Genomic DNA, 11,129 nt, shown 5'->3' with positions numbered 1-11,129 from the left:
TGGCGGAGGAGGCGGTGCAGCGCCGCCGCGATGGACTCGACGGAGTCCGCGGGCGTGGCGTGCGCCTTGGTGAGTGCATAGCGGTCCACGCACGGCCGCGGTGAGCAGCACCGCGCGGCCGCGGCACAGCGCGACGGCCTCCTGGTCGTCGAGCTTGGACCCCTTGCACCCCATGGCTAGAGGTTGTTGGTGCGCGAACGGTACAAGTACGACGGAGGCAGCCCTCTCGAGTGGAGCAGAGCAGGCAGTGTATACCGTCCACTATACCCTCCCTCCTTACATGTGCAATCAATAAATGAGGGAAAATCGGTCATTACCTCAAGGAAGATTAAATTTTAGCTCATGGATCCAAACACCCCACAAGGACTAAATTTTAGGGGCTAAACTTTAGGAACTAAATTTTAGTCCATCAACTTTGGATCCAAACACCACCTTAGTATAAATGTGCAGATATCGGAGAGTTGTTGCAAGGTCATTAATTGGCCGTGCCTATCGATGGAGAGGCTCCCTTGTCCATTCTCAAATCAAAATCAAGGGGGGCAGTAGGAGTAGCTCGTAGGCGCCCAATGCGAAGTGGACAGGTTAAACGATGAGCCGGACCGGGGCGGCGACCGACACTCTCCATTGACCGGAGAAAGGCCAGGTGGAGCCGGTGCCGGGACATGTCGTTGACTGAATTGTTGACTCATGCATGGCCACTGTACCATACGTAGATGTTAGAACTACGGGAACGGGAGCCATGACCCACGAGACGATCGAGCAGCGTCTGAGCAACTGGAGTTGCGTACAGTGGCACCTCCTCGGTAGTGTAGTCAGTAGTGGACATGAGATGAAATCGATGAGGACACAGAAAGGCGAAGGCGTGGATGCCAGGGCAGGAGTAGTTAGCACGGAACTACCACTACTACTACTGACATTTCAAGGAATCCGCCGTTTGCCATGGGTCGATGGGCAGAGACGGCCTAGCTTAACTGACCGGAGACCACTCTAGCGTAGCCGTCGGCATCTCCACGCACGCCCAAACAGCCTACGCCGTAGGGTAGCTTGTTGGCTTCCCTGGCTCTGTTTCTTCGGAACCACCCAAAGGCAGGCCAAAGCGGCAGGCAGGCAAAGGGACGATCGGGCTTTAGCGGCAACGCATATGGCCTGGGGAGAGATCGCGACTAGCGAACAAGGCGCATGTGACCATGTGTGCCGTGCCGTGCTACTACGCGCAGAGCATGTAGCTGGGGAGCCGCTGGAGCCTGGAGGACCTCGACTCGATCGATCCCCCCAGCTCAGCTTTGCGTCTCCGCGTAGTGCCGCCGCGGCTCCCGTTGCGTGCGCCCGTGGCTTGTATTGTTGCTGCTGCCTGCGATTGATCGTGGGGGAGGGCAGAGCCTGCAGGGGATGCCAACAAGCCTTCAGGTCTCGCGCCCATCACCATCAGGATTCAGAGCATGGCCATCATCACCCGAGCAGAGCAGCAGCAGCAGTAGCGCAGCGGTGGAACGTCAGCGGGTCAATATATTCCCAGATTTGTCTGGCCCGCTGCGCTGTGGGTCCCACACCGTGCCTGCCAGGGACGACGACCAACCAGGTGGGAAAATGGTGGAGCCTCGCTTCGCTCCGGCCCGGCCCAGCCCATCTAACTAGCGGAGCCTCAGTCAAACAAACCCAGTTAAACTGTTTGACGCCGCAGCTATCTGTGGCTCGCGCCCAATCACCCCACCACATCCGCCAACCACGGCGTCGCACACCCGGCGGGTCCGGCCGGCCCCGATCGAGCGGCACGGCCGCCGGCCTCCGGGTCCGGCAAGGACTCACGCGGTAGAAGTGGTAGTACTCCTACTCCAGTCTCCGCTCTCCAGCTCCAGCACGCACGGGCTCCAGCAGTAGTGAGTAGTGACCCACCCCGCACACGTGCTGTCCACCTCCCGCCTACTTATACCCGGCCGGCGCCATTCGTCCCCTCGATCGAATCGGCCAGTGATCTTCTCCTCCACTCTCCTTCCCCACCGCACCTGCAGTCAGCAGCATCCTCGCTCTCGTCTCCTCCTCTCCACCCACCAACCCACCACCACTCACTCAACCACCTCTCCTCTTCTCTACCCCCACGCGCACCACGTCTCCATCTGACCATCTCCATCTCCAGCGCGACGAGCTAGCTAGTTCGTTCGGCCCAGATCCACAGCAACAGCACCAGCAGCACGGTGCGGCTGTAATGCCGGGGAGCGTCCCGCTGGCGCTGGGCCTGGACACGGCGGGGGTGCAGGTGCCGTGGTACTTCCGGTGCCCCATCTCCCTGGAGCTGATGCGCGACCCCGTGACGGTATCCACGGGCCAGACCTACGACCGCGCCAGCATCGAGTCCTGGGTCGCCACCGGCAACACCACCTGCCCCGTCACCCGCGCGCCGCTCGCCGACTTCACGCTCATCCCCAACCACACCCTCCGCCGCCTCATCCAGGAGTGGTGCGTCGCGCACCGCTCCATGGGCGTCGAGCGCATCCCCACGCCCAAGCAGCCAGCCGACGCGGACCTCGTGCGCTCCCTCGTCGCGCAGGGCCCGGGGCTCCCGGCGCTCCGCCGGCTCAGGGCGCTCGCCAGAGAGTCCGACAAGAACAGGCTCGTCATGGCCACGCGCGAGACCAGGGCCGCGCTCGTCGAGGTGGCCTTCGGCTCCGGCTCCGGGGCCAGCGAGGAGCTCGAGGCGGAGGCCATGGCGGTGCTCGCGCTCGTCGGCCTCGGCGAGGCGGAGGCTGCCGAGGTGGTGGGGCGGGAGGAGCGGGTGACCAGGCTCGGCAAGGTCCTCGCCGCCGGCGGCCCGCTGGAGGCCAGGGTGAACGCGGGCGCCGTCGTGGAGGCCGCCGCGTCGGCGTCGGGCGCGGAGGCCCGGGCGGTGCTGGGCGCCGCCGAGGGCGTCATGGAGGGCCTGGTGGCGCTGGCCGAGGAGAAGGCCCACGCGCGCGCCGTGCGCGTCGGGATCCGGGGCCTCTTCGCGCTGTGCCTGGCCAAGGAGAACCGGCCCCGCGCGGTGTCCGCGGGCGCCGCGTCCGCGCTCGCCCGGCGCGTGTCGGAGGGAGGCGCCGGGGAGCCCGAGCGCGCGCTGGCGGCTGTGGAGCGGCTGTGCCGCGCCGAGGGCGGGCGCGACGCCGTGGTCGCCGGCGCCGGGGGCGGGCCCGCGGCCGTGGCGGCGCTGGTGCGCGCCATGTCCGGGCGCGCGGCGGAGCACGCGGCGGGGGCGCTGGTGGCCGTGGTGGGCGGGTCGGAGGCGCTGCAGGTGGAGGCGGTCCGGGCGGGCGCCATGAGCCAGCTGCTGCTGATGGTGCAGGGCGGGTGCTCGGAGCGCGCCAAGCGCAAGGCGCAGCACCTCCTCAAGCTCCTCCGCTCCGCCTGGCCGACCACCGACTGCATCGCCAACTCCGACGACTTCCTCCAGCCGTACTGACCAGGGATCATCGCGGCGAATTGCGTTTGCCAAGGCGGAGTGAGAAAGATCACTCATTCTCCACCAGTCACCGCGAACGCGAGGGAAAAAAAGCTGCCGGCTTGTATGGCCTGGCCTTGCGAGCAACGCAACGGCCGCGGCGTCCGGTGGGGGGCGCCGCGCCGGCGCCGGCGGCGTGTATGTAATGGCGGAGGAAGGCGGTAGAATTTTTTTCTAATGTTTTTGCAGTTTTGTACGTACGTAATGTTGGCAGGGAGGGAGGCGGGATGGGTTCTTGATTCGATCAATAGTAGCAGCAGTAGCTGGTAGTAGCAATCACCGATTCTTACATGGCATTTTCCTTGGTCGCAAAAACCCGGCAAAAAAAAATGTTTTCCGCCAGGGGAAGGCGCGCGTGCGGGCGTGTTTGTGTGTGGGTGTTTGGGTCAGTGAAAGTACAGGCGAAGCAGCGAGCGAGAGGACTGGGGAGATTGCGCATTGAAAGCTGGGCTGGGCAGCGGCAGAGCTTGGCCGGTGGCGGTACCGGGGTGGGGCTGCCCCCTCCTGCAGGCTGCAGGATGCTTCTGCAGAATGGAATGTTGTTGCCGTGAAATTATCACATCCCCTCCCTCCCTCTCCGGCTCCGCCATTGTTTTTCCTTTGTTTCCGTCCCCTCTGGCCCTCTCTCTCCTCTCTCATGGACACCAACAGCACAATGGACAGGACACCCACTACAGGCAGTGAAGCAGGGGCGGATCGCGTGATTTGAAAAGGAGGACCATGGCTCGGCATGGCAAGTTGGCAACGGGCATGTATACGAGCAGTGGCGACGGGATGGGGATCTGAAACCCAGACTAGAGATAGGGAAGCATGGCATCAGGACTCAGGGGCTTGCTCTGTAGCTCAGGCGCGCGCACACACAGAATGACAGAGAAAGAAAGGGTGGGCACGCACGGGCCGGGCAACTGCCGCTCGCTGGCCGCTGCAAACACAGCTGCAGCAGCTCCCTGCGGTGCCTGCGTCCCTTTTGACCGGATTGGCGAGCAGAGCTGCGAAGACGACCGGCTCCGCTCAGCCCTCACGACATTAGTGCGCCCGCCCAGCCACCTCCCCTGCCCCTTGGCCTTGGACTGCTATGTTGTTTGCTTCTCCCCTCCCGGGCTGCCTGAAAAAGAATACAGTACATGCTACCCACCGGCAGGGGAGCAGCCGGGCAAAGCAAGCATAAAGCCGCCGTATTAACCCAACCCCCGTCGTGGTGGTGGCGCTGGCGCCCCGGCCCCTCCCTCCCCGATCCGTTATTGCCGGTGCCCCCGCCATGACACCTGGGGCGCGAGCAAAACGACACTGTTCCGATGCGTTCCACTGTGCGCGCAGCCGCGCACCTCCATTATTACCACCACCCCGGTCTCCTCTCCTCCATCTCCAATTCTCCATGCACGCTCGCCCTGCTGCGGAGTCAAGATTGGTCCATGATTACATGCGCGCGCCCAGGGCCGGGGAACAGACAGAGCCGGACCCTACCGCCGTCGTGCTGCGGACGTGACGGCGATGCTGGGCGGCTGGCTTCTTGCGGCAGGGCGGGGCACCGGTACAATGGCAGTAATCTTCCTGTTCGTGTCGCTTGAAAGGTTTTTACGAGTCCATTAATTAATTAAACAAGTTGTGCGATGGAGAAGGAAAAGGGAAGGGAGTGTGCCGTGTGTGTCCGCATCTCGCATCTCGTCGTCGTCCTCCGCGCACTGACGGGGGAAAAAGCGGTGGTCGCCGTGGATTGCGGCGGGCGCCGGTCTCGCGTGTTCGCTCGCACCTCGCAGCCGTCCGGTTCCTCTGCCACCTAGCCTGCCTAGTCGAAGCCAGCCGGTCGACGATGAGGACTCGGGGAAATCAAAAGGGATCAACGGAGAATGGAAATAAAAATGGAATGATTCTTTGCTTTAGTCTAACAAGTTTCGTGAGATGCTTTCGAGCTGTGATGATCGTGGGAGCTTTCCTTGGTCCGGAATTCAGCCCCTGGATCTGGCGTACCCTGGATCTGGATCCCCAGCCGGCGGGATCCTTTGAGTACAAACAACAAACCCGCGGGATTCATGCGACACTTCTCGTAGTAGATACGTCTGGGGTCTGTACTCCAACAGGGTGGAATTTTGTAGACATTTTGCTTCCACCACAAGCCAGTCACCGCAAAACCCCGGAGCCTTCGTCCACAGAGTGTCAGCTGATTAGTGTAAAAGGATAATTCTATTGACCATGTGCATGGTTCTTGAGCAACTATCAGTCGATCGTAGTCCATCTATCTTCCTTCGATTCATTTGCCGTCCACCACGGCTGTCTCCCAAGGTCCGCCGCCAATCCACCGCTGCGAAGCTAAATCGGCCCCGCCGATCAGTTGCTATGGTACCGGCCCCTCTGCCTTGGCATTACCACCCTGCTGGCTCGCGACTTCCTTTACGTCCAAAGATCGGAACGAAAGGAGAACCACCAACAATAAGTCCCATTCGTGATTGAAAGGAGAAAGGGATTGAAATGCATGATCGGTTCTTAAACTTATCACGAAGTATCATCCATATCAATTCTGTAAATTTAAGATCTAAATTTTCAAGAAAGCCCTTACTCTTTGTTAATGTAACATGCCAGCATGAAGATTTCTTATTGACAAATATACATCAGCAAATTAAGATCCTTATTGAAGAATATACATTAGCTAGCTGACTGGAATTGGCTAGGTTGGACCAACTAGCTGGATTGTTAATGTCCATAGCAAGCTAGAAGGGCTTTAGCTGGTGTCCGCTAAAATTAGCCAACTGCTGATTAGCTGGTGGATTCAATCACATTGTTGGACCGCTATCGCTACATTAATTGATCCCGTTTGGATTCAACCCAACTAAAATTAGCCATCTGCCGATTAGTTGGTGGATTCAAACACATTGTCAATCCGTCGCGGCTCTATCACGTCCTGAAATTTTTGAATTTTAGGATATGATTAAAAGGAATAAATAAACAATATTTTTCTCATAATTTTTTTAAAAATCCAACATTTATTTTTCTTTACAGGAAATTTAGTATAGGAAAAATAATTATTTGTTTTTCTAAATTAAATAAGGTTGTCCTGTGTGTTGCATTCATGCCGATGCATCTTGGTGTTCCTTGAGTGCAGAAGGTTTTAATATGCGTTTAGACGATGTCCAGACCCTTCTGAGAATTTTCCAGATTTTTTTGGAATTTATTCTCATTTTTCTAGAACTAAGTCCAAATTTTTGGAAGGTTCTATAATATTTTTCACAAGCTCCAAGTATTTTATTTAGACTCCTCATGTCCCAATCTATCTCTAGGAATTTTCCTGGAATTTTTGGGATTTTTAGAGTATTTTTTGTGGCTTAATTGATTTATCTAGATTTTTCTAGATTTATCTTTACATGGGAAATATTTCTAAAAAAAGAAACCTTCTCTATCCTGATGGGCCGAGCGTACCAAAGAATAGGGCACGATTCTAGGATCACGAGGATGCAAGAAACGCTTAAAACAGAACTATAGTTGAAAAGATGAAGCTATCGAGATGTTTGAATTATAAAAGAAAAAGACAAGAGCTACATGCTTCATTTATTTTAGTTGAGAAAAACAATGTAAAGACATTTTAGAGAAATATCCTTAGTTGGAATTAATCAAGTTATATTTACATACGATGTAAAGCTTAGTCAAATTTTATGTATAAATAGTCAAGTACAATTTATGCAAATTAAACATTTAATTTGAAAATAAAGTACATGTAAACATCTAAGCCTTTATGATTCAGGTTGAACTAACCAAATATAATTCAGAAAAATATTTATATTTATATTAGCCAAATTAACATTTAATTATGAAAACTCGAAATATAATCTACATAGCTTTTATTCATAAAATAAATGAATAAGCATTAATCAAATTAAGTTTAATTTAGGAAAAAGCTGGGGTATATCTCTAACTAGTTTTTAATTGGAAAAATATTTAAGAGTAAGCATTAATCAAATTAACACTTATTATGAAAAGCGGTGTATAACACTAAATAGCTTTTAATTAAAGAGAGCATGTTTAGTATATATTAACCAAATTAATATTAATTTTTTTTCAAAAACATGCAATGATGGAAAACATCACCACTAACGTGTAATTTATGTTGTTATGAATTTAACACAACTTGAACGGATAGAAACGGAGCTAAAACATGTAATCTATGGATTAAACAAGGTTCTAAGGACCTAATCGTGATTGACCGTAGATTGGGAGGACTAGTAGAAAAGATCTGCAAGACACATGAAAATGTGCTCTCAAAAAGATAAAGCTAAGGGTTAGTTCTGCAAAATTGAAGGGTTTGGTTTAGATTGAAAGGAACTGGAAATTTATAAGGGGTTTTCGGTAAAGTTGCCATGACTAGAGAAAAGGATAACTAATTATAGATTTTTCTAGGGATCCATTTGCAAAACCGGCTTACCTTCTTCCTCCAGACTCCATCCGGTTGGCCCAATGGCCTTGCCATCGTCGGGCCGGCCGGGGGCTCCCGGCAACGGCGCGCGGGGCAGCGGCGTGCAGGCGCGGCACTGGTGGTGCGAGGGTGGCGGCGTGGGTGCGCGGAGTGGCGGCGCGGCGGGCGGACGGGCGGTGGCGTAGGGGCGTCGGAGCGGGGCAGGCGCGGCCAGGTGAGAAGCACGCAGGCGGCAGCGCACGACAAGGCAAGGCAAGGCAGCGGCGAGCGAGGACGGCAGCAGCAGCAGGGCGAGGCGGGGGTTCGGGCGGCACATTAAATAGGGGCGCGGGTGAACCCTAGCGTGGCACACACGCCAAGGCCGGCCGGTGGTGGTGGCACCAACGAGCGGCGGTGATGGGCCTCGATGGGCCTCGCTGGGTTGGGCGGGCGGATGTGGTCGGTATCGGTGTGGTTTCTAGATTTATGTTTACACGGGAAATGTTTTTAAAAAAGAAACCTTCTCTATCCTAACGGGCCGAGCCCGTGGACTCGACCCACTCCGACCCCGACCACGTGAAGTTTGGAGGCTCCATTTCCAGGATTTAAGCTGTATATCTCTGATAGACTCATAAGTCGTTATTTATATTTCCTTTATATGATACTATTACTGTTATTCACTAATGATGTCACTATATGTATGAAAACTAGATCCTAGCATACATATAGTTGTCACGTGGTTTTGTTTTAAAACCGTAGTTGTCACGTGGTTTTGTTTTAAAACCGGGTGTGATGTGCTGGTGGCTCAACTAAGGTCGGCGTAGCACCTGTTTTGATGCCTAAATAAAAAACCGGGCCAACAGACTATTTAACATAGGTTTTTTTTACACCTGATGAAAAAGTGCTGCGTGACTCGAAAAATCCAAAATCTCCAGCCCGATGCCTGCCTGCCCGCGGCTGGGATTGGACACAAATCAAAATTCATGGAGAAAGTAAAAAAGAAAATCCCCAAACAGGTCCGGCCCGGCCCGGCTAGCCGAACTTTCTAAAAAAATGTCAGAAATAAAAATTCCCAAATTTTCTAAGATTCTACTGTCTACTGAAAGAGTGGAAGGAAAGGAAAAATCATCTGAAAGTATACAAGTTGTGTAGAGTGAACGCGAAATGTCTATTTGTACCCCCTCGGTTGAGATAAGCACTCATTTGGCACCTTTTTAGAACCAGATAACTAAAAGAAAATGATAACTTTAACGTCATGGTCGCCTATCCATTTCCATGTTGAGGCAGGGGACACTGAGAAAATTCCTGCAATTATTGACGATGACATGTCTCCCCCCTCCACTGACGACCGGTCCTGGTCAAAGCGATGCCAACTCCCAAAGCTAAGCAGGTAGCATATCAAAATGGGCAAATACCATATCCGAGTGCAGGCGAGGAGAGGAGGCGCTCAAGAACTTTAAACTACTACTACACCTCTCTCGAGCCCCACCAACCGAGAGCAGGCAAGCCATCAAAACGAGAACAATTCGGTGCCGCCTTTCCTTTCGCCGGTATCTGCTGACAGGTACCTGCATTATCTGTCTATCATTACGATGGGCCAAGATAACATAGAACACCAACAACTTTCAGAAAGAAGAGATCGGCCAGTTGAATGAAAGGGGAAATCATGCATGCCTTGCCTGCTGCTGCTGCTGCGCCCTGTGCTTTTGGGGGAGAATATAATCGGGACCGTACTGTGTGGTAGGTTTAATTTGCTTGTAAAGAAAGGGGGTTGTGTGTGTGTGTGTTCGTGGTCTTCAGTGGAGTGCTATGCCTACGCTGCTCCCTCCGTCGTTTGTTCGCCACTCCGCCTGCCTTTCCGAGCGATCTTTTCGTTCGGTGCCCATCTTTTTTTGTTTTGTTTTGCTTTCTTTTCTTCGGTGAGTGAGGAGCAGAGCAGTAGATTAGGCCATGTTTAGTTACTCCCAACTCCCAACTTTGACACTATGCAAAAAGAAGATTCCCCATCACATCAAACTTGCGGTACATGCATGGAGTACTAAATGTAGATGAAATTAAAAACTAATTGCACAGTTTTGTTGTACTTTGCGAGACGAATCTTTTGAGCCTAATTAGTCAATATTTGGACAATAATTCACAAATACAAACGAAACGCTACAGTGTGCTACAGTGCTGTAACAGTAATTTGGCACCTCCCAAATTCCCCAACTAAACAAGGCCTTAATTTCGTAGCATCGTAGGGGAATCCACATCAGAATTTGTGCAGAAAGAAGGTGTCACAGCGGCCTATGGACCCCTAGGCACCCAAAAGAAATTGGCCTGTCGTACGACCGAGTACCAGTGCTACTACTAGCTGGTAGCAGTAGTGCCCTGCACCTCGTCAAGCATAGCAACGACAACGGGACGAGCGCAAGCGCATGAGATTCTTCGTTCCCACTAGTTCCCTAGTGGTGGCCGCGCGCTGCGACGCCTAGACCCCTGTCTGCTGTCGCTCCAGTACAATGATGTCGCACGAGCACCACCGCTCCAGAGCTCTGCTGCTGCCAGTGTGCGCCATGCCACGCAACGACCGATCGATCTGATGCGATGCGCGGGGGCATTGGTTGGATAAGCCCTCGTGCCCCGCCCTTACTTTTCTCGCCTTCTTTTGTTTGCCCCATGTGCGGCACAGTGTTCATTCCTCTCGGGTCTTGACCCCCCCGAGTGGCGACGGACGGGCGGCTTGATCCGTGGGTGGATTGGGATTGGGAGATGGGAGGGAAGCACATGCGGGCGGGCGGGCGTGTGAGAGGACTCAGTTCTAGAATTCGATCGGTCCGGTGGCCGCCACATGAGCCGATCCAGGTGACAGCCAAGGCCGTAGCTGGCAGCACATGACCACGGAGACGATGGACAAGGAGGATCGACCCGACCCCCATCACAAGCTCAAATTCTTTAACGGTCTTGCACTAGCAGCCATCACGAGTTTCTTTCTTCCCATCGGAAGGCAAAGGCGGCATTATTCAAACCGGCTCAAGTGGGCTTGGACCATCTCATGGGCTTTGGAACGCTTCACAAATACCAAAACCAGCAATAGCGTCGACCAAAAGGCCTTTCCAAATGCCAGCCCAACCCAGAGGACTGGCCACACTGGGCTACCGGAGTCACTTAAACACAGAATCACATCATATCCATCAAGCTGCGCACCACATTATAACCAGAGCAGCAACACCAAACGATCAACAACAAAAAAGCAGCAACATCAAACGATAAAAAAAAGGAAGAACAGCAACACCAATC

General features: G+C 53.7%; 1 protein-coding gene across 1 annotated transcript; it reads left to right on the top strand.

Moving 5' to 3' along the window:
• The first annotated feature begins 1,937 nt into the window (after positions 1 to 1,937).
• LOC101770991 (U-box domain-containing protein 26) lies at positions 1,938 to 5,666 on the top strand. Its single transcript, XM_004952646.2, has one exon. The coding sequence runs from the start codon at positions 2,204 to 2,206 to the stop codon at positions 3,428 to 3,430; it is 1,227 nt and encodes a 408-aa protein (XP_004952703.1). The 5' UTR covers positions 1,938 to 2,203; the 3' UTR covers positions 3,431 to 5,666.
• The last annotated feature ends 5,463 nt before the right edge of the window (positions 5,667 to 11,129 follow it).

This window comes from Setaria italica, chromosome I, assembly GCF_000263155.2.
Source record: "Setaria italica strain Yugu1 chromosome I, Setaria_italica_v2.0, whole genome shotgun sequence".
Lineage (NCBI taxonomy): Eukaryota > Viridiplantae > Streptophyta > Magnoliopsida > Poales > Poaceae > Setaria > Setaria italica.
Note: the sequence above shows the minus strand (reverse complement) of the source record. Positions and strands in the feature narration are given on the sequence as shown.